Raw genomic sequence first — 27,770 nt, 5'->3', positions numbered from 1 at the left:
ACCCCCACAGGAGTAATTTTTGGCAAACCAGACTATTTTTATTGTGCTGATTTACATAAAATTCGACAGATAAAAGAACAGATGGTCTATTGTTGAAAATGAAAGTAATCTGAAAACTACAGCATATCATACAATTCAAAGTGCATTTAGTCAAAGTTAATTTAAAAAGAGACCTGTCTACATACTTGATAAGTACATTTCTGATTAGTAAAAAAAAAAAAAATCTATCACTTGTTTCTAATTCACAACCTTTATATAAATCGAAAGGGTAAAGACATTGATCTCTTAGAACAGCTGAAAACTTGAAATAAAACAGAAAATAAACAACTAAGTGAAGCAAGAGAAAAACAGTTACATTTTCCTTTCGACGCCTTTGAATAGAAACGCGTAGTAGAGTGACACATTCAAACATGAACATACAGACACTGTACAGGGGCTTAGGGGAGTCTTGAGAAACAATGGACATGATCGAGTGACCATCATGGTTCTGCTCATTAGGCACCAAACAGAAGAACGGACTAGAATTTTCCTTCTCCGTTGCGAAAACTTTGAAAACGTTGTCTATTGAGTGTCATAATAAGCACGACACAGCTCAAGGAAGACTGAAGGATCATCCTGAACAGCTAACGTGGAAAGCCGTTTCTCAATTGTTCCAGATGCCAATGGGAGCAATATTGACAGAATAGTCGAGATAAAAAAGTAGGGGGACAGGGAGCACAAGCCGGGGTCACCTGCTCACCACATTCAGCATTGATGCAGTTGGATATGGAACAAATGGCTGCCATTATTCATTTTAATACAACAAAAATGTAATTCAAGTTGTACCTCTAAAAGGTTTCCAAACCGTTTTGTGCCAACATGAACCCGACCCTGCTTTGAGAAAGTATGCTCCGACTAGATGAACCCTTGTCATTTCCTAAAAGTTTGAGTCTAGGGATGTAACGATTCAGAGACGCATCGGTCCTTGGTTCAAATGTTTAAGATACTTGTGCATCGGTCTGCAGGATCCCAAAGCAATCCAAATTAAGCATGCATCATATATTGGTCAGAAAATCAATTTAAGCAGGAATCGGTCAGAAAACCGATTCAAATCGCAAGTTAACTCATATTTTTTTTTACTCCAAAAATACCTCTTATCTGTTGTGACAATTGATGCTGCCTCTCCTTCAGTTCAGTAGCCTATCAAACTTTTATGCATGTAACTGTGTATGTGCTGTCATATAACTGTGGCATAGTGCGAGAGACAACTGATCACGCCAACAAAAGGCAGGCGTGTCCCTGTTCTACATCTGTGCACACCTTCAGCACTCAGATGCTTGCACAATGGCTTTACAATGTCAAATCATAGGCTTTATTAGTTGAGTGACAACCAATGTAATTTGCTGGGTCATTGTTACAAGAACATTGTGCTTTACCGGAGTTGTGTAGCCTACCGGAGTGGACAACTCACATCCAACTCATTCAGATTCTATTTCGAATGTTCAGGTTTTGGTAATTTTGCTTTCAACAGTCAGTGTATTTGGTCATTTTTAAATGAACACGGTAACTTCATAATGGACAGCAATCATTTTTGCGATCAACGGTCCAAACCATTTGCTTTTGAGACAGGGTAAAATCCAAAACTGCATTATATTAATTAGCTAAATGCCATGTTAATTTCTAAAGACGCATATTTATATAGTACTAGCGCAAACATTTTCTTCAAAAATGACAAGTTAATCAGTGGGTAATGGTGATTTCTGATAAAGTGGAGGGGGGGGGGACAAAAAGCAGAAATTGCCTTCCACACGTATTCTGATAGTGGGGTAGTAGATGCTCAGTCTTCCCTATTGCTCAGCTCAGGTGCCTACACACACATCGACTGACACACAAACAGCCACTCAGCTTAGAGAAGTCATCCCAACAGCAGCAGATATATCTTTAAAATTGAAAATTAAATGTGTTCATGCAACAACAACAAAAATTTAACAAAAAGGCATCATTCCTGCATCGTATCAGAGCCCATGTATCTAGAATCTTTCATGAGAGATGCACATCCCTAGTTGAGACGTATATTTATATCAGAGTGTAAGCTTTCCTTTACAGCGGGACAAGTAGCACAAACTCACACCAGCAACTGTCACACAATGTCAGAACACATACTCTCGAACCTCACGTTTGATACCACTCCAACTTTACAGTACAAAAAATTTCAAATAAATGCAAGAATTAATGTTGGCAGACATTTGCTCCATATCAAACTGCATATTTTCCACGATGGTTATCCAACTAGATGCATGTTTAGGAGATGTTCGAAACAAAATAAATATGTTAGCTCTTTTCATACAATTTTAGGGCACGTCTTTTAGAGAGAAAAGGACAGATCGAGAGAGACAAAAAGACAAATATAAAGAGGAGGAGCTGTACAGAGGGAGAGACTGGGAGAAAGGGAGTGTGTGTGGGTGTCTGCGGGGTCAGTAGAGGTCACTAAGGCCGGCGGTCTTGCGGGCTTTCTGCATGAGGGCTCGCAGCTGGAACTGCTTTCGGGAGAGCAGACGCACATGCTGTAACAGGAGAGAAAGATAGAGAGACAGCGCGTTAGAGAAGACATACGAGGGCACAATGTCTAGACAATGTCTCCCCATGATCTTTATGAAAAGGTGTGCGTGTAGTGTGTGGTTTATGTGACTGAGTGCGTATATGGTTCACCTGTGAGTGTTTGTATGCGTGTGTCCGTGCATGTCTGCATGCGTGTTTCCCAACCCTCACCTTGAGGAACACCTCCAGGTCTATGACCCCGCGGCGCAGCGCCTCTCCCAGGTAGAAGATGGTGTCCTCAATGGCATTCTCCTCAGCGTACAGGTTGAGGATCTGCTTGTAGAGTGGCGCCGTGGGCACGATTACATCATCGATGTCGTTGTTCTCCGACTGGTTCTCCATCTTCTCCAGCGCCTCGCTCAGCTCCTCGTCCTTACGCTTCAGTAGGTCAATGTTCCTGTCCACCTCCGCCTTCAAAAAAACATATCAGAGGAATAAACACATGAACAGTACACCGCCCCCCAATGTTCCATTCCACCAAAGAATGAATTAAGCTCTGAAGACAGGTAATACTTGAGAGAACTTGGGGACTCACAGGTTATACTTGATAGAACTGGGGTGAAGAGAGGGGAGAGGCAGAATAATGAAATTAGAATGATTCCATTTCTATGGGCGGAATATTAGTTAGAAAGAGAGAATGAGCAAAGAGGGAATGAAAAAGACAGCGAAAGAGAATGAGAGAGAGGAATAGAAAAGGACCTAGAGTCAAAGAGGAAAGACAGACAGCATAGAAGAGAAATGTGTTGAATATATCCCCATATCCCCCCTCACCACTTCCTGGTCTAGCCGTGAAACCATCTCCTCCAGTTTCTGGTGTCCTTTCTTCAGGTCCTCCTCGGTCCTCTTCAGCGCGTCCAACTCGGCCTGCGCCCGGTCCATCTCCTCCTTCATCCTCCAACGAAGCTTGTCGCTCACCGCCGAAATCAGCGACGCACGGATGGTGTCCTCGCCAATGGTACCATCCCTACTGGGGCCTGGAGGAGAATGATTATATTTAGATAAGATTTTTTTAACAGCCTGTATTGGCACAATTAAACTTATTTACATAGCAAGTTCAAATGCAAATAAAAGGAGGAGAAGGATGGACAGGACAGGGAGGAGAGAAGAAGAGTAAACTAGCAAGACTCTACACTAGGAAATCTGTTCCACACACTATATTTGATAATTTATGCAAAAAGACATTTGCTTTTACACAACATTTACAATCCTTGCATCACAGTGTCCTTGTTTGTGATCTTATATGACCCTTAGGATTTCAGACATAAACAATGGCGGAGGCAGTTGGGATGCATTATCTTCGGGATGTTCTCAGATGTATATGGAATGACACCAGCAACATGTTAGATAGCATTAAAGTGACAGAAAGTTATAAAAACATGTTTCAATGCTAATGAGTTCATGTTATTGTGTTGCTACTACCCTAAAAAAAGCTGAAAGACAGTGCCCAAGCTACAGACGAAAGCTTTTTCTTAAGTTTCACTTTCGCCTGGGAAAAGGGCCCACACGCTCTGATGGCTATCTCCAACTCAACATGATGAATCAGAAAAGAGCCACCGCTCACGATCACCCGGTAGGTTGTCCATTGAACTGCACTAGGACTACCAAAGCCTAGGACCAAGAGGCATGGAGAGACAGCATTTAGTTATTATGCCCCCAGCCACTGGAAAAGCCTGCCAGAGAACCTGCGGGGGGCCAAAACTGAGGACATATTTAAAAGAGATCTTAAAACACATCTTTTTAGCTTCGCTTTTCCTTAGGGTGCTTTTAATTCATTCAGTTGTCATTCTTGTTTTATGTATCTTAAGTTTGTTGTGTAGTAAATATTTCAGCTTTTATTTTCATAGTTTTTTTTCCTGTAAAACACATTGCGTTGCATTCCATGTCTGAAATGTGCTGTATAAATAAAGCTAGATTTGATACAGGTGATGGTCAGCCATTAAAGTGTATGGAGGTTATTTTCCTCATAAAACAAACCACAGTGTCAAAGTATTCCACCTAGCAGTCTTATACTCACTATATAACATAATATGAAAACTGACTGTAGTTGTGGAATTTTCCAAGGTATTTTCTTTCGTGGAAACAAACTGTTTGCTGTGTTCCGACCTTTCGTCTAGTACTTGAGGAAGTATTAGAAATCTGCTGAAAAGAGATATGCCTAGATACCATTGCTCTGTACAATATCAGAACTAGCAGGCTGGAGTCAGCAATTTGAATGTTATGATTAATCTCATAGTGAACCTCAAAATTGATTGGGGTGAACTGATTCGGTTCAGTCAGTTCCAGGGTTGCCATGTTGGCGGTTTCCCATAAAATTGGGCTACTTTGAAAACTGTTGCGGGTGAAAATGACGGTTCCAGATATTTGGGCTACTTCTAAATTTCACCACGGCCGCCAAGGTAGATTAATTTCACTGTTACCTGCTGCTGCTAACTATCAAGCAGTGAGGCAGGCTGTTGCGGAGCCAGTGAGTGGTGGGGAGGGAGGGCCAGAAGGATGTGCGTTTGTGTGTTGAGAGAGCGCTGTAGGCAGCTGAGTGAGTGGACAGCAGCACCAGCATGCACAAACTTCATGACAAGTGATGTGATATCAATGAACTAATAGCACTAGCTAGCTATATCTTTCTCCCTCGTGATAACTCCTCTTGTTGCGAAACATTCAACAAAAAAAAAAGCATTTTGCGTGTCTAGGAAATGTGTGTGTATATAATTTTTTTCCATTTCTTTCCCCATTTTGGGGGGGGGGGGGGTCTAGTTTTCAGGCCTTGTGGCCAGGTTGAGTGGTCAATGGGCTGTACATTTTTGCTAGACTTGGCAAAACTTGTCAGTTCAGTCAGTCATCCTACTGAGCCCTCCCCAGCTAGCTAGATCATGCTTGTGGCTAGAAACTTCAGTGAGAATTTTAAACTCGTCTGCCAAAGTTCCGTAGAAGTTCCGCAGAAGTAGACTATAATGAACATTTGGGCATTCTTTACAATGTAATCATTTGCTTTCGATTAAATTGTTTGCTCAGCTTGAAATTGTAGTTGGTTATGTAAACATTAACAGAACAGGCATTAAATGAACAAAACATGAAACTATCTTTTTACTACTTTATGCTGCCGCGCATAATGTCTCTTGTAAATAAGAATTTGTTCTTAACTGACTTGTCTAGCTAAATAAACAGTAAAAAAAAATATATAATAATTAAATAAAAACAATATCCCAGCTGTGATGAAATTTCACCAATCAATCAGGAACCAATATACATAGTCAGTTAGGAAAGCTAAGGCTAGCATTTTCAAACAGAAATTTCCATCCTGTAGCACTAAATCCCAAAAGTTTTGGGACACCGTAAAGTCCATGGAGAATAAGAGCACCTCCTCCCAGCTGCCCACTGCACTGAGGCTAGGAAACACTGTCACCACTGATAAATCTACGATAATCAAGAATTTCAAGAAGCATTTTTCTACAGCTGGCCACGCTTTTCACCTGGCTACCTATACCAACAGCTCTGCACGATCCGCAGCAACTTGCCCAAGCCCCCCCCCCCGCTTCACCTTCACCCAAATCCAGATAGCTGATGTTCTGAAAGAGCTGCAAAATCTGGATCCCTATAAATCAACTGGGCTAGACAATCTGGACCCTCTCTTTCTAAAATGATCCGCCGCCATTGTTGCAACCCCTATTACCAGCCGGTCAAACCTCTCGTATCGTCTGAGATCCCTAAAGATCAGACAGCTGCCGCGGTCATCCCCCTCTTCAAAGGGGGAGACAATCTAGACTCAAACTGTTAGACCAATATCCATCCTGCCCTGCCTTTCTAAAGTCTTCGAAAGCTAAGTGAACAAACAGATCACCGACCATTTCGAGGACCACCGTAGCTTCTCCACTATGCTATCTGGCTTCCGAGCTGGTCATGGGTGCACATCAGCCACGCTCAAGGTCCAAAACAATATCATAACTGCCATTGATAAAAGACAGTACTGTGCAGCCGTCTTCATTGACCTGGCCAAGGCTTTCGACTGTCAATCACCGCATTCTTATGGGCAGACTAAACAGCCTTGGTTTCTCAAATGATTGCCTCGCTGGTTCCCCAACTACTTCCCAGACAGAGTTCAGTGTGTCAAATCTGAGGGCCTGTTGTCTGGACCTCTGGCAGTCTCTATGGGGGTGCCACAGGGTTCAATTCACGGGCCGACTCTTCTCTGTACATATCAATAATGTCACTCTTGCTGCTGGTGATTCGCTGATCCACCTCTACGCAGACGACACCATTCTGTATACATCGGGCCCTTCTTTGGACACTTCACAAACCTCCAAACGAGCTTCAATGCCATACAACACTCCTTCCGTGGCCTCCAACTGCTCTTAAAATGTTAGTAAAACTAAATGCATGTTCTTCAAATGATTGCTGCCCGCACCCGCCCGCCTAGCAACACTACTCTGGACGGTTCGGAATATGTGGACAACTATAAATACCTAGGTGTCTGGTTAGACTGTAAACTCTCCTTCCAGACTCACATTAAGCATCTACAATCCACAATTAAATCTAGAATCGGCTTTGTTTTTTTGCAACAAAACCTCCACTCATGCTGCCAAACATACCCTCCCGCCTGACTAGCATCACTACTCTAGATGGTTGACTTAGAATATCTGGACAACTACAAATACCTAGGTGTCTGGTTTGACTGTAAACTCTCCTTCCAGACTCACATTAAGCATCTCCAATCCAAAATTGGAGAATCGGCTTCCTATTTCACAACAAAGCCTACATCACTCATGTGGCCTAACATACCCTCATAAAACTGACCATCCTACCGATCCTTGACTTCGGCGATGTCATTTACAAAATAGCCTCCAACACTCTACTCAGCAAACTGGATGTAGTCTATCACAGTGCCATCCGTTGTCACCAAAGCCCCATATACTACCCACCACTGCGACCTGTATGCTCTCGTTGACTGGCCCTCGCTACATATTTGTCGCCAAACCCACTGGCTCCAGGTCATCTATAAGTCTTTGCTAGGTAAAGCCCTGCCTTATCTCAGCTCACTGGTCACCATAGCTCCACCCAACCGTAGCACACACTCCAGCAGGTATATTTCACTGGTCATCCCCAAAGCCAACACCTACTTTGGCTGCCTTTCCTTCCAGTTCTCTGCTGCCAATGACTGGAACGAATTGTAAAAATCTCTGAAGCTAGACATATTGCCCTCACTAACCTTCAGCATCAGTTGTCAGAGCAGCTTACCAATCACTGTACCTGTACACAGCCCATCTGTAAATAGCACACCCAACTACCTCATCCCCATATTGTTATTTATTTTTTGCACCCCAGTATCTCTACTTGCACATCATCATCTGCACATCTATCACTCCAGTGTTAATGCTAAATTGTAATTATTTCAACACTATGGCCTATTTATTGTCTTACCTCCCTAATCTTACTACATTCGCACACACTGTATATAGATTTTTATATTGTTATTGACTGTACGTTTGTTTATGTGTAACTTTGTTGTTGTTTATGTCGCACTGCATGCTTTATCTTGGCCAGGTCGCAGTTGTAAATGAGAACTTGTTCAACTGGCCTACCTTGTTAAATAAAGGTGAGAAAAAATGTTTGCTATCCAGCTAATGTTCGCTAGGTGACATAAGCCATGAAACTAGCCCCTGATCAGTTGTTCGACTAACGTGCCTTGTCAGGTTGCTTACTATCGCCAAGTGAGCGGCAGTAGCTCATCCAAATAATATTAGCTCTTTTCTCACTCACTGTTTCAACGTCAGCCCATCCAACAGCTCCAGATCGAACAAAGTGCATTACGGAGAGCAGTAACCCGTTGCACCAGGTTGGAAACAGGACGCAAGGAGCCCGCACATGTACATGTTTTGTAGGTGCTTCCAAATGAACTAAAGCTAACGACCGTACAGTATGAAGATAGGCAGAAACCCATAGAAATCCCAGATAACGCTTGTAGGCGACGTCATAGAGACCAGTTGGCTAGCTAAGCTCATGCACAGAAATACGTCATCAGTACTAATGGTCATTTCGCGCTGAATTGCGCATGTGCAGGCAGTCAAATCAAAAGCTATCACTCCAATAGCGTTTGACGAAAATTAAAACATGTCAATTTACCCTAACCTTGAGAAAGTGACAATAGTAAAACTAAAGACATTGGCTCGAATTTACGTTGTGCTTAAGATTGTGAAAATTAACAACTAAGGAAGAACTTCTCCCTTCTTTCATTCACTTCTCAAACCTGGTCTGCTTGGTCTGTTTCGCAAGCATTCCCCGGAAGTCTTGCGATGTTGCAGCTCTGGGTTTAGAAACTGTGCTAAAGCCATCCCTCACAAGACTTGTATATTCAGATATAAATGTACATGTCATTTTATCATGAAACACACAGCATAGATACGGAAAAATACCAAGTTAATAACTCCGGATTTCCCTGTTCAAACCCAAATATATCATACTTTGTATTAATCAATGACTTATTGACTTAAATCGTTGTGCAACATCACGGGTAGGCTCAGGGAAGCATCTTTCAGCTGGAAAAAGTGGATTTTTGTTGGTGTGGGCGTTTAAGTAGCACCATGCTTCTGTTGTTGCCAGCTAGCCAGAATAAACTAACTAGCTAGGGCTCATCAGGACAACTGACTAAACCGAATCCATTGGTCTACACTTAACTCTCAGCTACGCGACACATCAATTTGGGCACCGGGCCTGTCCATATAGTCTATCCCCTTTCACCCCTCCTCTTTTCCCCCTCTACCCCTGGTCTAAATAAAGTAGTAGGACAACATTTCCATAAGACACTGATATTTATAGTTAAGTGTATGAGTAAACTAGTCATAGATTAGCAGATAAGGGTAAATGTCAACCCAGAGGTTAAAAATAGCTGTGTCTGTGCTAAAGGGGGTTGTGACCACCACACCCCTTGACCTTTCGTCACCCGAGTCTGGTTACAGGGGCGACATTACAGACCCCAGCCAGAATGCTAGAGGTCAGGGTCAATTAAAGGTCAACAGAATGGCAGGCGGTATATGCTTCTTAATATAAACCCATTTGAAATAAGCCATTACACTTTGTTTATAAATCATGGCATTTCATTATTATTCAGGTTATTACCTTATACATATCAATCGACAAATTAAGAAATGCCAGGTTGGAGAGGCTCTGTTGCATTAACATATTGACAACAATAACGCATGACAACATTGTTATTATTTAAAAAAAAAAAAAAGATATGCCTATCTTGTCCTTGTCTGTTGGCTTTTCTGCAAAATCAAAAATTCAATCTCATTTCGACAATCAAAACCACTCTAAGACCAATGGTGTTCTCCAACTTTTCCCGAAATAGTTGCATAAAGTCAAACCCTTCTACTCCGGTCATTCGATGGCAGTGGCATTAGCGTATGTTCTTCAAAGAGAGGATGCACTAATTAAATAATGTAGCCTAAGCTACTGAAAACAGGCCTTTTACAAGATGAAATCATGACAGGAGGGTTTGATTCTTATTATAAGAGATGGAGTCCAGACTTGCTACTTTCACACGCACACCCCGTAAAAATGACTCGTCATTCAGCGTGTTGGACACAAGAGCTAAAAAGTATTCTTCCCTTAAAACGTATTAGAAAACCTAGGCCTACCTTCGGCTTCCCGAAAGTAGGCTATAAGAATGAATTGACAAGGAAAGTATGAAGGGGAAACAGCTATGCAATATTTGAAGGTGAAATTGACAATCATTGAAATGGATACAAAATACACACAACATGTCCATAGCCTATTTATCAACGTTGATTAGTCTATAAATTAAGAAAATATACTGTAGTTCTGAATGCACAACACAACTGCTGACTACTGTTGTCAGCGGTTGTGGTAAATCGTTGAGGTCTGTAGTCGTGTGGTGGTGGTTCAGTAGTTTGTAATTATGAGTGTTCTGCACATTTTAAAGTTGGTTTGTAGTGTGTATCTTAAAAAGTAGATGTACGAACAGCAGTGTTTCAAAAATGGCATATTTTGGTCACCATAGACCTCCATGTAAAAATAGTTCAGCATGTTTAAGTGCTTATATTTCAAAAAAGTATTACGAGTATCAAAAACAAAAATGTAAGCAACTCAAGTTAGACCTCTGCATGTTATAAGGTTGTAAGTGTAGGTTGAGTAAAAGCTGTAGGAGTAGTGGTGGGAATAATACATTGAAGAAAAATATAAAACGCAACATGTAAAGTGTTGGTCCCATGTTTCATGAGCTGAAATAAAAGATCCCCCCCCCCCAAAAAAAATGTAATGAGCGCTAAAAGCTTATATCTCAAAACGTGATCACATACCTGTTAGTGAGCATTTGTTCTTTGCCAAAATAATCCACCCCCCACCGGTGTGATTAGCATCGCTGAGGGTTTAGAGCTTAATTAAGGTAGTCAGCTCGTACAAGTATTTAGGACTATGGCTAGACAGTACACTGTCCTCTCAGCACATATCCAAGCTGCAGGCTAAGGTTAAATCTAGACTTGGTTTCCTCTATTGTAATCGCTCCTCTTTCACCCCAGCTACGAAACTAACCCCGACTCAGACCACCATCCTACGCATGCTAGATTACAGAGACGTAATTTATACAGTGCCTTCAGAAAGTACTCACACACCTTGACTTTTTGTTACGTTACAGCCTTATTCTAAAATTTATTAAATCGTGTTTTTTCCTCATCAATCTATACACAACATCCCATAATGACAAAGCAAAAACAGGTTTTTGGAACTTTTTGCAAATTTCGAAAATAAAAACTCTATCACATTTACATAGGTATTCTGACCCTTTACCTCAGTACTTTGTTGAAGCACCTTTAGCAGCGATTACAGCTTTGAGTCTTCTTGGGTATGACGCTACAAGCTTGGCACACCTGTATTTGGGGAGTTTCTCCCATTCTTCTCTGCAGATCCTCTCTAACTCGGTCAAGTTGGATGGGGAGCGTCGCTGCACAGCTATTTTCAGGTCTCTCCAGAGATGGTCGATCGGGTTCAAGTCTGGTCTCTGGCTGGGCCACTCAAGGACATTCAGAGAATTGTCCTTTAGCCACTCCTGCATTGTCTTGGCTGTGTGCTTACGGTCATTGTACTGTTGGAAGGTGAACCTTCGCCCCAGACTGAGGTCCTGAGCACTCTGGAGCAGGTTTTCGTCAAGGATCTATCTGCACTTTGCTCCGTTCATCTTTCTCTCAATCCTGACTAGTCTCCCAGTCCCAGCTGCTGAAAAACATCCCCACAGCATGATGCTGCCACCACGCTTCACCATAGGGATGGTGCCATGTTTCCCCCAGATGTGACGCTTGGCATTCAGGCTTGAAGAGACCAGAGAATTTTGTTTCTCATGGTCAGAGTCCTTTAGGTGCCTTTTGGCAAACTCCAAGCGGGCTGTCGTGTGCCATTTAGTGAGGAGTGGCTTCCGTCTGGCCACTCTACAATAAAGGCCTGATTGGTGGAGTGCTGCAGAGATGGGAGAACCTTCCAGAACCTACCATCTCCAGAGGAACTCTGGAGTTCTGTCAGAGTGACCATCGGGTTCTTGGTCACCTCCCTGACCAAGGCCCTTATCCCCTGATTGTGCAGTTTGGCCGGGCAGCCAGCTATAGGAAAGGGTCTGAATACTTGCGCACATAAGGTGTTTTTTTAAATACATTTGCACACAAAAAATGTAAACTGTTTTTGCTTCGTCATTATGGAGTATTGTGTTTAGATTGATGAGGAAAATAAGGCCGTAACGTAACAAAATGTGGAAAAGGTCAAGGGGTCTGAATACTTTTTGAATGCACTGTATATCTTGATTACTTAAGAATTCAACCCCCAGAGCCAATACATGTTAGGCTTACCTTTGGTAGTGATTATAGCTGTGAGTCTTTCTGTGTCAGTCTAAGAGCTTAGCACAACTGAATTTTACAATAACAGCATATTATCCTTTTAAAAATAATTCAAGCTCTGTCAAGTGGGTTGTTGATCATTGCTAGACAGCCATTTTCACGTCTCGCCATAGATTTAAGACGATTTAAGTCAAAACTGTAACTAGGCCACTCAGGAACATTCAATGTGAACTTGGTAAGCAATCCAATGTATATTTGGCCTTGAGTTAAGTTATTTTCTGAATTATTCTCCCAGTGTCTGTTGGAAAGCAGAAAACCAGGTTTTCCTCTAGGATTTTGCCAGTGCTTAGCTCCATTACATTTATTTTCATCCCAAAATAAATAAAAAACTTTGTCATTGCCGATGACAAGCATACCCATAACATGATGCAGCCACCACCTTGCTTGAAAATATGAAGAGTGGTACTCATTAGTGCCTTATTGCAAACAGGATGCATGTTTGGAATATTGTTATGCTGTACAGGCGACCTTTTCACTGTCATTTAGGTTATTATTGTGGAGTAACTACAATGTTATTGATCGATCCTCAGTTCTCTCCTATCACAGCCATTCAACTCTGTACCTGTTTTAAAAGGCACCTTTGGCCTCATGTTGAAATCCCTGAGGTTTACTTCCTCTCCGGCAACTAGTATTCCCGAGTGGCGCAGCGGTCTAAGGCACTGCATTGCAGTGCTAGATGCGTCACTACAGACCATAGAGCAGTACATAATTGGCCCAGAGTCGTTCGAGTTAGGGGAGGGTTTGGCCGGGGTAGGCCGTCATTGTAAATAAGAATTTGTTCTTAACCGACTTGTCGAGTTATAAATATTTAATAAAAAATAAGTTAGGAATGACGCCTGAAGCTTGTAATGACTGGGTGTATTGATACACCGTCCAAAGTATAATGAATAACTTCAACATGCTCAAAGGGATATTCAATGTCTGTTTGTTGTTTTACCCATTTACCAATAGGTTCCCTTTCCAAAGCATTGGAAAACCTCCCTGGTCTTTGTGCTTGAATCTGTGTTTGAAATTCACTGCTCGGCTGAGGGACGTTACAGATGATTGCACAGCTGATTCAAATAATCAACTCATCAGCAAGCTTTGATTATTTGAATCAGCGGTCTAGTGCTAAAGAAAAAAACATACCGTGCTCCCAGGGGGGGGGGGGACACTCTTCCAATCATGGACACTCTTCCTGACACTTGAGGCTCCTTCGCGTGATTGTTGTGTCCCTTTTTTGCCCTTTGTGCTGTTGTCTGTGCCTAACATTGTTTGTACTATGTTTGTGCTGCTACCATGTTGTGCTGCTGCCATGTGTTACTACAGTGTTGTCATGTTGTTGCCACCATGTTATGTGGTAATGTTGTATTGCTGCCATGTTGTGTTGTCTTAGGTCTGTTGTGGTGTCTATCATAATGTGTGTTTTGTCCTAAATGTTTTATCCCAGCCCCCAACCCTGCAGGAGGCCTTTTGCCTCTTGGTAGGCAGTCATTGTATATAATAATAATTTGTTAATAATTGACTTGTCTAGTTAAAGATTACATACAAAAAAGTTAAATAAAAACAAGTCACGGGAATCGAACCCACTATCCTGGCATTGCAAGCGCCATGCTCTACCAAATGAACTACAGAGGATCACCATATGGGTAGTTGACAAGTGCACACTTCAGGAAAAACTATAGAAAATTGAGATGCAAAGCCAGAAGGGAGTTCCAACCCTCCAAGAGCCCAAACATATAAATAATGTACTGTTCTCTACATTACTATCATAAACTATTATTGTCTGTAGAGATAGCCTTGAATTGTATATCTTGTCTCATACAATCATTGGATCCTGTAGGTGCTGGGTAGAGATATGAGGGGGAGACGGTCTTGACCCACTCCTTAGATCTTTTGGAAGAACGCCCAGAATATGTTATATACAGTGGGGAGAACAAGTATTTGATACACTGCCGATTTTGCAGGTTTTCCTACTTACAAAGCATGTAGAGGTCTGTAATTATTATCATAGGTACACTTCAACTATGAGAGACGGAATCTAAAACAAAAATCCAGAAAATCACATTGTATGATTTTTAAGTAATTAATTTGCATTTTATTGCATGACATAAGTATTTGATACATCAGAAAAGCAGAACTTAATATTTGGTACAGAAACCTTTGTTTGCAATTACAGAGATCATACGTTTCCTGTAGTTCTTGACTAGGTTTGCACACACTGCAGCAGGGATTTTGGCCCACTCCTCCCTACAGATCTTCTCCAGATCCTTCAGGTTTCGGGGCTGTCGCTGGGCAATACGGACTTTCAGCTCCCTCCAAAGATTTTCTATTGGGTTCAGGTCTGGAGACTGGCTAGGCCACTCCAGGACCTTGAGATGCTTCTTACGGAGCCACTCCTTAGTTGCCATGGCTGTGTGCTTCGTGTCGTTGTCATGCTGGAAGACCCAGCCACGACCCATCTTCAATGCTCTTACTGAGGGAAGGAGGTTGTTGGCCAAGATCTCGCGATACATGGCCCCATCCATCCTCCCCTCAATACGGTGCAGTCGTCCTGTCCCCTTTGCAGAAAAGCATCCCCAAAGAATGATGTTTCCACCTCCATGCTTCACGGTTGGGATGGTGTTTTTGGGGTTGTACTCATACTTCTTCTTCCTCCAAACACGGCGAGTGGAGTTAGACCAAAAAGCTCTATTTTTGTCTCATCAGACCACATGACCTTCTCCCATTCCTCCTCTGGATCATCCAGATGGTCATTGGCAAACTTCAGACAGGCCTGGACATGCACTGGCTTAAGCAGGGGGACCTTGCGTGCGCTGCAGGATTTTAATCCATGACGGCGTAGTGTGTTACTAATGGTTTTCTTTGAGACTGTGGTCCCAGCTCTCTTCAGGTCATTGACCAGGTCCTGCCGTGTAGTTCTGGGCTGATCCCTCACCTTCCTCATGATCATTGATGCCCCACGAGGTGAAATCTTGCATGGAGCCCCAGACCGAGGGTGATTGACCGTCATCTTGAACTTCTTCCATTTTCTAATAATTGCGCCAACAGTTGTTTCCTTCTCACCAAGCTGCTTGCCTATTGTCCTGTAGCCCATCCCAGCCTTGTGCAGGTCTACAATTGTATCCCTGATGTCCTTACACAGCTCTCTGGTCTTGGCCATTGTGGAGAGGTTGGAATCTGTTTGATTGTGTGTGGACAGGTGTCTTTTATACAGGTAACGAGTTCAAACAGGTGCAGTTAATACAGGTAATGAGTGGAGAACAGGAGGGCTTCTTAAAGAAAAACTAACAGGTCTGTGAGAGCCGGAATTCTTACTGGTTGGTAGGTGATCAAATACTTATGTCATGCAATAAAATGCAAATTAATTATTTAAAAATCATACAATGTGATTTTCTGGATTTTTGTTTTAGATTCCGTCTCTCACAGTTGAAGTGTACCTATGATAAAAATTACAGACCTCTACATGCTTTGTAAGTAGGAAAACCTGCAAAATCGGCAGTGTATCAAATACTTGTTCTCCCCACTGTAAGTAAAGAATGGAGACGGTGCCGGTCTAATGTAGGAACCAACCCTATGAACCATGTCTATGTAGCTATTTTTTGTATAGCCGTATATAAGAGAACGGAACTGCCCCGGTAGAGCTCCTGACAGACGTGTTCCTCTTGATGCTTTAAGTTTGTTAGAACCTCTCCGGCTTACTGATAAAAAAGGATACATTTAACTTTTACTTGGTACTCATCCCGGATCCGGGAGCACCCCCCACAGTAAAAAAGCTGACTAGCATAGCCTAGCATAGCGTCACAAGTAAATACTAGCATCTAAATATCATTAAATCACAAGTCCAAGACACCAGATGAAAGATATAGATCTTGTGAATCCAGCCATCATTTCTGATTTTTACAGGGAAGACACAATATGTAAATCTATTAGCTAACCACGTTAGCAAAAGACACCACATTTTTTACTCCATCAGTAGCTATCACTAATTCGACTAAATAAAGATATATATAGCCACTAACCAAGAAACAACTTCATAAGATGACAGTCTGATAACATATTTATGGTATAGCATATGGTTTTTTAGAAAAATTTGCATATTTCAGGTATAAATCACAGTTCTACATTGCAGCTGCAATCTGAAATAGCGTTGGAAGCAGCCGGAATAATTACAGAGACCGACGTCAATTACCAAAATACTCATCCTAAAACATTTCTGAAAAATACACAGCCTACAGCAATTGAAAGACACAGATCTTGTGAATCCAGACAATATTTCAGATTTTCTTAGTGTTTTACAGCGAAAACACAATATATCGTTATATTAGCATACCACATGAGCTAACATCACCCCAGCATTGAATCAAGGCAAAATGGGCGATAACGTTATCGCCACCAAAATATATTAATTTTTTCACTAACCTTCTCAGAATTCTTCAGATGACAGTCCTGTAACATCATATTACACAATGCATATAGAGTTTGTTCGAAAATGTGCATATTTAGCATCACAAATCGTGGTTATGCAATGTAATCTGTCAAAACATGGCATGCATTCTGGCCGGCGCCATCTTGGAAAGGCACCTAAGTTTACGATTATTTATCGATTAGATTGACTAAAAAAATACAGGTTGGACAGCTAATGAAAGATGCATTGGTTATTAATGCAACCGCTGATTTAGATTTTTAAAATTTACGTTACTAGACATACATTGTGAGTTACAGCCAGACTAGTGCCTCAAAAAATGGCCGACAACTGCGTTTACATTTTTCCACATAAATATGGAATAAAATCATAAATAGCTCTTACTTTTGGACGAGCTTCCATCAGTATCTTGGGCAATGTGTCCTTTGTCCAAAAGAATCGTTGCTTTGTTGTAAAACGACCTCTTCAACTTCGGAACTAGCAGCTAACGATAACTACACGGCACACACATGTCCAAATCCTCAAACGCAATACTAAGGAAATTCCGAAAAATAGCAATATACTCGCATAAACTGCTATAAATCGGTTTCAAATAACTTCGTTATGATGTTTCTAACACCTATATCGAATTAAATCACAGACGTATATATCTTTGGTCAATAACGAGAGCTTTTGAGCATGCCATTCTGATGTCCTCTCTTGCGCCTTGGCGAGCGTCGAAAAGAAGGGACATCTCACTCCATTGCCTTTTATAAACTCTGAGAAACACGTAGAGACACCATTCCACTTCTCATTGGTTACTGACATCCAGGGGAAGGCGGGTGCAGTTCATTTCGATCCATAGGGCACACACAGAGTTTTAAACTGATCCGAGATCAGAGACTATTTTTCAGACCTTCGCATTTCCTGTCATGGATTTCGCTGCAGAAAGAGTTCTGGTTCACCCACAGACATAATTCAAACGGTTTTAGAAACTAGAGATTGTTTTCTATCCAATAGTAATAATAATATGCATATTGTACGAGCAAGAATTGAGTACGAGGCAGTTTAATTTGGAAATGTAAAAAAAGAATAGTGCTAACAGCTCCCCCTATTGACAAAAGGTTAATTAATAATGACCTCAGGGGTCTCTGGTGGTAATTTCCACAACACTATAGGTAAGAGTTCAGGTGGGCCTTCTTGCTTCAGCAAACAAAGGAAAGGAGGTCAACAATGACAAAAATCACAAGAAGGCCTTATCAAGAAAAACTTCCAAATGGACTAAATTGAGGCAGAAAGGAGTTGGAGCACTCAAAAATGTATACTCTACCTTACTGGGCTGAACTATACTCTACTGTATTGTACTTCACTGAACTATCATGTACTGAACTATAATAGAGTTTACTTGTTGTTTCCCCATTTAAACTGGTCCTTGGTCTGAGTCTCAGAAAGTCTGTCTGGGGCTGGATCTAAAGGGATTCGGTATTGACTTCATCTCTGGTAGTCACACCAATTTTATACTTTTGAATCCATCTGGGTAGTGGACAACCACACACTTCAGGAAACATTATAGAGTATTGAGATGCATGGCCAGCAGGGAGCTCTATTCCCTTCAAGAGCGACTTGAAATGTCAAGCCCAACCTAACTCAATTTCCTTGGCTCACAGCGGTCATGACTTTTAAGATATTAACTTAATTTATAATGAATTGAAAGATCTTGGTCTATAAATACTGTATAAAAAGTTTGAGAATTTGGTTTAGGGGTTTCTGAGGAGATGTTTTTATTTTTTATTAATTACAACCTTTTCAAAATGCCAGATGATCCATCATGGTGATGTCATCAGTCCTAAATGCAAATGTGTCCATTGGGTAGAGAGGAACCTCTGTATCAAATTCAGAGACTAGGTCAAATGAGAAGGTAGGGCTGACTTTAAAAATAAAATAAAAGTTGTTTATTGCGCCACCGTTTGGCTGCCACGAGTAACCAGATGTATTTGTGCACCAATTTAAGCAATCCCACCAAGTTGTCTCTGTAGGTCTTACCATTTAAGAACTATAGCACTCCAAAAATGGGAAAACAATAATAATGCTTACAATTATAATAGGTTTCCAGCCAAATCTTCCCTAATTATTTGGCCCACTGAACAAATTTTAAGCAGAAACTTGAACATTGTGAGAATTTTGTGCAACTTCCGGCGCAGGTTTACAGTGAACCTTACAGTTGTGGCTATTTGTGCAGAATGTAGGCCTACCAACAAAGCCAATGGAGCAAATCCCATAACATTTTCACATAGAAATCAAAACTATGATACAGCCATGACTAACAGTAGTAGGGAGGGGGTGAGGATGACCACACACCATAGCAGTCACTATGTGGTGTTCAATGCAGGCCTACATTGCATGAGACTTAACTTTTTTACATTATGAAGGGCTTGACATTAATTAATGATTTTTTACTTGGGTTTGTAACACCATGTGCCAAATAGGTGACTGTAAATTGCATTGTATGATGCAAGAAACCACTTCACAAAATAAAATGTATTATTACTATACAGAGAATAAGACAAAGTAGGCTACCGTAAGTAGGCTAGCCTGTCTCAAAATACAACACTGCCCCTTTAATTAAGACGAATGGCTTTTCAAAGACCGCTTAAAATGTAGCCGACATGTTTGTGCTCTGCAGGAGGCACCTATACTTATCTATAACAAGGCTAATAACTAGCCAACTAGCAAAGAATATGAATAAATGTGCACAAGCGTGGCTCCGGCCTCTGATCTGAAAAGCGCATGAGCTACCCCCGCCAATAGAATCCTACTCCGTTGTGCACTGGCTCTGCCTGCAACAAAATCAGACTCAATCTTGCAAAGTTAGATTTGTTTTGGTTTGTTGCATTGAAAAGGGGCTGATATAATGTTGATTTCGATCACAGAAAAAAACATTGATCTATATGGTGCAAACTAATGGGGCGAACTCAGTGAAGTACAATCTCTTGCGTCTCTGCGCAGCATTGCATTTATTCAGCGCGGCAGTACCGGAGGAAGTGCGCACTCACAAGCAGCTTAGAGGGAACACCTAATAAGTAATTGAAGTATGAAGTATGCTTCAAAAGCGCACTCACAAAAAACGTTTTTTACGGATATTGTCAGGGCGGTCTTCATCCATAACCTTCGGTTACACGTCACAAACCTAACATTGCAATACAAGGCAGTGTTGGGACTTCATAATGGTGTCCAATATTGTGTATAGAAAACTTTTGTGATTCTCCTAGGGGTGTGTGCATTTTTCCCTTTGATAGTTCAATAGCTCCGATCAAGCCAGGCCTTGAGATTACAATATCCAGAAGGCAATGCCGTGTGATACATACCCACAGTGGAGGCAGGAATCTGGTTAGTGTAGTGTGTAGTACCAGCTGTGGCAGGATACGAGTTTGCACTAGGGTACTGGTACCCCGGATAGCCACTGGAGAGAAAACAACAAACCCTGCATCATCAACCAACAGCCATCTGTTAATCAAAGCTGGAAATCTTTTGAACTATATGGGGCACTGTAAGAGAAGAAACTGCTTCACTCATTTGTTTATTGAGTGTGATGATTCCACCAGACAGACATGCTTATGTGGCTGTGTTGCTTATGTAAACCCAAAGACAAACATGTCAGAACTGGTTTGATGAGATTGAGAGGGACTGGCTGTGAGAGGCAGAGTGTTAGAGGAAATTGTGGCCTTGAAGACGGACATCTTACCCAGGGTTGGGGTTTGGTCCGTACGAGGAGATCGCTGGCATACCTGGCATGTAGGATGCTGTGGATGGGAGGGAGGGATTGACAGTGTGAGGGTCAGATTACACATTGAACATTTCATCTCAGTTTTCCATCTTTCACAATGTGCGTGGATACCATCTGGGGTCCAATAGGAGGTACTGCACGTGTTTGCAAGAACGATTCAGGGCAACATTTTAGTAGTGCAGAAGAATTACAAAGTGCAAAAATGACCATAAACCTCATTGTAATCTGGAGGCATGATTCAATTTGAAACATTTAACAATGTTCGAGACGACGATGTATTGCTCAGTTAAAAGTCGCTTGCTTATTATAATGCAGTTAAAAAAACGTTTGAATTTCAATTACAATGCAAGATGACGTTAACAGTGTTTTTGCACTATGAAAATGGCGCCCAAAGTCTCACGTATTATATGGAGAAACAGAGTTCATGTTTATGCAGAGACAAAATTCCCGTTATTACGATGACCGACCTATCCATACAGTGAAAATAACCGACTAATGCGATCCATACTGGAGTGTTTCAAAAATCATTCCTCGAAGACACCCAGACGTTTCACAACTATGTTGTAGGCCTGAACTAGCACACCCGATACAACTAGTTGAGGGCTTGATTAGTTGACAAGTTGAAACAGGAATGCTAGATCTGGAATAGAAACAATGTCAGACTGAACGGGTAACTTACGGTTGGGGGGTCCTGCAGCCTGGAAGGCCTGGTAGGGGGCCTGTGTGGTAGGGCGGGAGAACACAGGGGGCTCCTCCCCAAACACCACGATCATCACCTGGATCAGACCATACAGGTCCGACTGGGGCTGGGAGGAAGAGAAATCAACAGAAGTACAACATAACTTTATTGTCCATATGGAAATGGACAACTGTGACAGGCTTCACCTCATACAGATAACATGAGCTCATTTCATCACGCTTAAAGTAGGGCTAACATTCCCCCTAGTGGCACTGGTGCCACTAACCTTGATGGCACCAGCCCATGATTTGTAGGGCACTATAAAAAATTAAATAAAAAATAAATCACAAACAACTAAATTGGATGTTCTACATCCACAACAATACTTAAACCACATCGGGAGACAACTTTTGAGGTCTGGGAAATTATTTTGAAATGTAGATTTTTGGGCTTAGTTTACTTCCAGTGTGCACCTAGCAAGAGGCTGCTGTCTAGCAGAGTTTTTTATGATATTCTGCCAGGTAAGCATATCCTACTTAGTAGTCATCATTTAATTTAAGTTTTTGGAAAATCCTTTTCATCTACACAAAGTGGTAGACGTGCGCACCGCACATAGACAGTGGAAATTCTTGTTGCCTCTTCAGAAAGTTGCAGGAAATACAAATAACTGATGCATTCTGTTCATGTCTTATGATGAACTTGAGCAAATTAATAAATGTTCAATACATTTAGTTGATTCCCTACTTAGTTCAATACGTTTGAATATTGTTGAATTCCATTTTAAAATGTCTAGATTCCATCCGCGTTCTCTGCATCACAGATTTTATAGGGCCCTAGATTGTGACACCCCAAAACATATTTTGCTGTGTCACACAATAAAATACATTTGACTCATCTTAGAAAGTCATTCGCAATGCTTTATTAAGAAGGATGTTAACCGTTACATCAGTTAGCAGGCGAAAATACACTTGACCTGTCATGCTAATCGATCTATAGGTTAATTTGCATGATTTGGGGAATTTAATTGCCGCATGTATATTTCTGTTAGTCCTCATGCATTTTATTTCACACACACAGCATACATAGCCTAGTTTGAGGAACAGAATAGCCTACCACATGTCAGACAGCGCAAGAGTATCTCCTCAAAAAGCCTCTAGGCCACTGGAGTGAAACCTGCATTTGTAAGCCCAATCATTTCGCAACAAATAACAATGCTAAACACAATTGCGTGTTAAAAACTTGTGGCCACGATTAAAAAGGAGCTGTTTTTATTTCTCAAATCACAGCACGCTTCTCATTCACCATTCGAAACCGTGCCAATATATCATCCAAACACCGGCTTCGAGGGCATTATCACTTTCATACAACAATTTATTCATACTATTTCATCCTTCCATGAGATATAGTCCTGACACAAATCTAAGGTTGCTACCCAAGCCGGCTGGTAGTTGTCTATCGGTTCGGTTGCCAAAGACGCGACTCAGTCATTCAGTTCTGTATCTATGGACACGACCCAGTCTAAAATGTTCCATTGCCATACTGGCTGGCAACGTTCTCATAGTCACGACAAACAGTGCAGCCAGAATAACAGCGAAGTGGCTGCATTTGCGGTTGTTCAAGCAGATTTCAAGTGACATTTATTTGGATGCATCCATAACAATGAACTAATGAGGCTCGATTTAACCAGGCACAGAAACTGTGCTCTCGTCAGGTCACTGTTGTTCATAGGAGCTACTCAGACACAGCTAACACAATCCCTTCAAACTAAAGCTGGAAAGACAGCAAACTTGCTGCATTTCATTTTGATTTTCCTGTTGTTTTCTATTGACATTTCTTTGTATACATCCAGAAAAATAATGCCAGCTGATTAATTATTTCAATTGTATGAGAAATGCTGCCTGCCTATTCCCGACTCCTGCCACAGTCATTACTATGGACAGCTGGAGATCGAATAGCAATATTGAAACAATGTTGCAAATGTTGCAGAGATAGACTGCAAGGTTTATACAAATTTCCGCTGTTTAAAACTAAATGTTAGTCTAAAAGAAATGTGAGATAATGTCTAGATGCTTTTTATAGTGGAGATCAAGTTGATAAATTGCCTGGCTGGGCTGATGAGACAGTGGATTGCGCAGTGAGAGGGAACAGAGAAAATAGGCTTTTCAAAGTCAGATTTAACCTGTGGTAACTTCTGGAATAAACACTGGCTGGAATGGATTAGACCCACCCGTTGTATAATAGGCTATAGCCTTTTGACTGTAATAAGATAGGCTTGCTATTGTTGCATGTTTGGATTAAGCTAATAATGAAAAATGTCCAGCCCTTGTATGCATACTATCATAGAGGAAGAGGCAAAGTGAGAGGTTTCACTCTCGCCAAAATCTGTCCAAATTATTGGGCCTGCCTTCCCGCCTTGGGACGACTCGCATTGTTAGGGCGGAAACATAAGCATCTCGTCATTATATACAGATCTCAGAGTACTTTCTGTTGGTCACATAATTTTACTGTCTGGAAAAAATGTAGCCGTTTGTTGACGGGTTAATGAGGGTCCGTTAGTCGGCAGCAAAATGTACATCCTATTAAGAAGTGTAATAGACTACGGACATGATATTCAAGAAAAACATTACATTAACACACGTGTCAAATTCATTCCACGGATGGCCGAGCGTCTGCAGATTACTAGGCCCTCCATTGAATGAGTTTGACACCCTTGATCTAAAAAGTCCAAGCAGGAATGCAAGATTCCAAAATATTTTTATATGTAAACCTAATCCAGTGATTGTCATGAATTTTCAGTTGACAATTTGACTATTTTTGTTATGTTACTGTCAAAACAGGGCACGTAAAATCTTTACGTGCACTAATATTATGTATAGGCCAAATTCAATTGGTACTAGTTCAGCACCCAAGGAAGTGGAAACGCAAAACACATTAGCTAGATCGCTAACTCTAAATATAACACCTACTGCTAGTGGCCATGTATTAATCTAAGAGTAAATGTAAGATCTCAAAAAAACTTTGCAATGACGCCTAGTGCACTCACTATGGCCGATGCGCAAATTTGTGAGCTCCGTACTTCAAACCCATATTAGATATCTTAAGAAAAATTGTTACTACAGAACACCGAGACACTCCTCTCTTTAATATAGACAACTAGTTGCTTCCAAAGTTGTGTTTTCCCCGCAATTGCATTTTTAAATGTTATACAATCACGAGGGGTACACAAGGGGGTTGAGAGAGTGCGAGGGGCTTGCTCATTACAGCAGCCGGCCCCAGCGAAACAGGTAGGCACACAGCAGCAGGTCAGAAACTTATTACAGGAACCATGAGGATAATGCACTTTTACTGTTTAAAAAAATTTTGGTTTGGTTTTATCTGCCCCCAAAAAATGGGAAGTTGAGGTAACCAGGTAGAATGTGCAGCTCGCACCAGTGCAACCAATTTAAAATAGTAATGGGGGGGAAAAAAGAGTTACATATATATTATTTTGGAATATTATTTTGGGACGACGTTGTATCGATATTTATTCAAAGTATCGATTTGCTACTGTAGGTAGCGTTAGCTAGCGCTAGTCGGCTATACATGCTCAATCTTTTTAAATACTGAGCCAACATGTTTTCAGCACTTTTATTTCTCTGACTGATCAGAACACGTATAGAGAGCAGTATGTTTGGAACATCAAATTGCAATATCGAATTGCAATACATATAGAATTGTGAGAATCGCAATACACATCGGCACCCAAGTATCGTGATATCGTAGCGGGAGGTCACTGGAAAGTCCCAGCCCTAACTAAAAATGTAACTCGCAAGCCAAGTTAAAGGGTTGCAAAATGTGACTAAATGGCCACAGTCTGGAGTCCTGTTAAAGGGGCAATCTGCGATTGCTACATAAAATGTTAGGCATTCAAATGAATGATATACCCTTCGATTCTTGAAGAACATAACTCATGAGTTATGCTCCCAAGTGGCGCAGCGGTATAAGGCACGACATCTCAGTGCAAGAGGCATCACGACAGTCCCTGGTTCGAATCCAGGCTGTCTCACATCCGGGGGATGATTGGGAGTCCCATAGGGCGGCGCACAATTGGCCCAGCGTCGTCCGGGTTTGGCCATCATTGTAAACAAGATTATGTTCTTAACTGACTTGTCTAGTTAAATAAAGGTTAAATAAAAAAATTAGCTTAGTTCAACTGTCATACCCCATCACAAACCAAAATATGCTAGCTAGTTTTACTCCAATGTTTGTAAACAACGTAATTGTAAACTAACACTGTATAGACTCAAACTATAATTTTTATATCATGGATGTTCAGTCCTTGCATCCAGTGGTCGGTTTATGAATTTGAGTGGTTACAATTGTGTGCCAATTGGCCCAGCGTCGTCTGGGTTAGGGTTTGCCCGGAGTATGCCGTCATTGTAAATAAGAATTTCTTCTTAACAGACTTGCCTAGTTAAATAAATGTTCAATAAATCAATACTCAAGGCCCATCCCTAAGCTTTTGCCCAAAACAGTGGTGGGGTGGACTATTATTGTTTGAACTGTATATTGCCCCTTTAAAGCAGTCCAACATTAATTTTGTGTGAAATCCATCAGAAACTAGGTACAGAGACATTGGTTCAGTAATAAATGAAGAGTAATACAGTGGGCGTCCCCAAAAAATTCACACGCAAAAAAACAGAGGTATAATATAGCCAATGCTAAAACACTGGAGACAACGCTGTTACTGACATGTTTCCACTCGTGCAGATAGGGCAGGTAGATCTTGCCGTTGGCGTCAATGTGTTTGCCTGTCTTGATCATCATGGCACTGGTGGGCTTCACAAAACAGATGGGAGGGTTGTATGGGTAGGTGTCCAGCAGCCATAGACACACTGGGATGTTATATACGTTTCCTAGAAGACAAGAGTATAATATATATATATATATATAAATAAGGCCTTGTGAAACAGACAGTTCACTTGAGAAGAAAATTGCTCAAATAAATACTTTAATAGACAAAATCATATAACACAACATAAAATGTTTTGCAACAAACAATGGAAATGTGTGTTTCTTATTGGACAAGTCCAGGTAGTCCCGCTCTGTTTGGTGCCTATGAACACAACCCTTGTCATAACTTTTTTGTCAGATGATAGTGACATACACCCAAACTTATCCTACCTCTGTAGCTGACTGGCACTGTTCCTGTTAAGCTCACCAGAGTTCTAGTGGAGCCATCATTGAACACTGAGGACAGAAAATATCACTCAATAAAACAAATCAGACAAACATACAATAACACATAGATCATGTTTTGTGATATGGGCCACTGTGGTGAACCATGTACTGTACACATTCTTACCATATGAATCCATAACAGGCTTCAGGTCCTTGTACTGGGAGATGACGTTGGTTATCTCACGAACAGTCAGGTCCCTGTATTTGTATTGCTGAACAGTGGACATAGTGATTAATATTGCTGAATGTCAATGTCTTAACACTGATTGGTTCAGCCAGGTACCTAAGGTTAGTTAGTTAGTTAACGTTAGTTATCTGTATAGAAAACACTAGCTAGTTAACGTATGCTTATAGTTAGAGAACGTTATCAAACATACGTTATAAATCAGGTCTAACTGTCTAACCCTAGTTATTTGGTAACCGAGATATTTATCGTTAGACAAATATTTGTCGAGCTAGCTAACATTAGCTAGTTAGCGCGCTTAGCTAGCTGAAAGGCTAACAATGTTAATAAAAACAAATGTTTAGCTAACGTTAGGTAAAATCGTTGCTTACCTTGAGCATTTTCTTCAATGCGCCTTCGTTGACAACTGCCATGATTGATGGTGTAATATGATGTACTTCAGATAAACTACCTAGGTTCAGCTAACTACTGTAACGTTAACGTTGTTTATTTGAAAACGACAACTTGCTACCGTGAGCTGGCCCTCGGCGTATGATTCCGGTCAAAGAAAATACTAATTTCGACACGAAGAGTAGCGTGTATAATTGTTCTGTAAGCTAAACGTTAACTGTTTAAAAATATATTTCTGAAGACACAAAGGTATTGCAATAATCAGAAATAGCGATGAGATTCAAGGATCACAGCTGTGAGCAACAGCGTTTCGTCAGCAACAATAAAAAAAAAGTACTTCCGGGTCTTCTTCTTCGATGAGGTTAACGGCGGTTGGCATCCAATTTTGCATTACCGCCACCAACTAGACTGGGGCATTGTTGTATTTTCATTTCTGAGAAATACTAAAGTAAACTACTGCTCTTTAAAACATACAGTACCAGTCAAAAGTTTGGACACACCTACTCATTCAAGGGTTTTCTGTATTTTTACTATTTTCTACATTGTAGGATAACAGTGCAATACATCAAAACTATGAAATAACACAATCATGTAATAACCAAAAAAGTGTTAAACAAATCAAAATAGAACTTATATTTTAGATTCTTCAAAGTAGCCACCCT

The 27,770-nt window shown here is 41.1% G+C and overlaps 1 protein-coding gene across 1 annotated transcript; it reads right to left on the bottom strand.

The window, feature by feature from the left end:
• Positions 1 to 13: 13 nt before the first annotated feature.
• Positions 14 to 27,435, bottom strand: tsg101a (tumor susceptibility 101a). The gene is made up of 10 exons (XM_071326829.1): positions 27,090 to 27,435; positions 26,659 to 26,746; positions 26,478 to 26,543; positions 26,046 to 26,209; positions 21,315 to 21,441; positions 20,594 to 20,651; positions 20,217 to 20,311; positions 3,349 to 3,551; positions 2,749 to 2,988; positions 14 to 2,543 (listed from the first exon to the last, which is right to left on the bottom strand). Exons 1-10 carry the CDS (start codon positions 27,129 to 27,131, stop codon positions 2,454 to 2,456), a joined length of 1,173 nt encoding a protein of 390 aa, XP_071182930.1. The 5' UTR covers positions 27,132 to 27,435; the 3' UTR covers positions 14 to 2,453.
• Between the last annotated feature and the right edge of the window lie 335 nt (positions 27,436 to 27,770).

Source organism: Salvelinus alpinus, chromosome 9, assembly GCF_045679555.1.
Source record: "Salvelinus alpinus chromosome 9, SLU_Salpinus.1, whole genome shotgun sequence".
NCBI lineage: Eukaryota > Metazoa > Chordata > Actinopteri > Salmoniformes > Salmonidae > Salvelinus > Salvelinus alpinus.
Note: the sequence above shows the minus strand (reverse complement) of the source record. Positions and strands in the feature narration are given on the sequence as shown.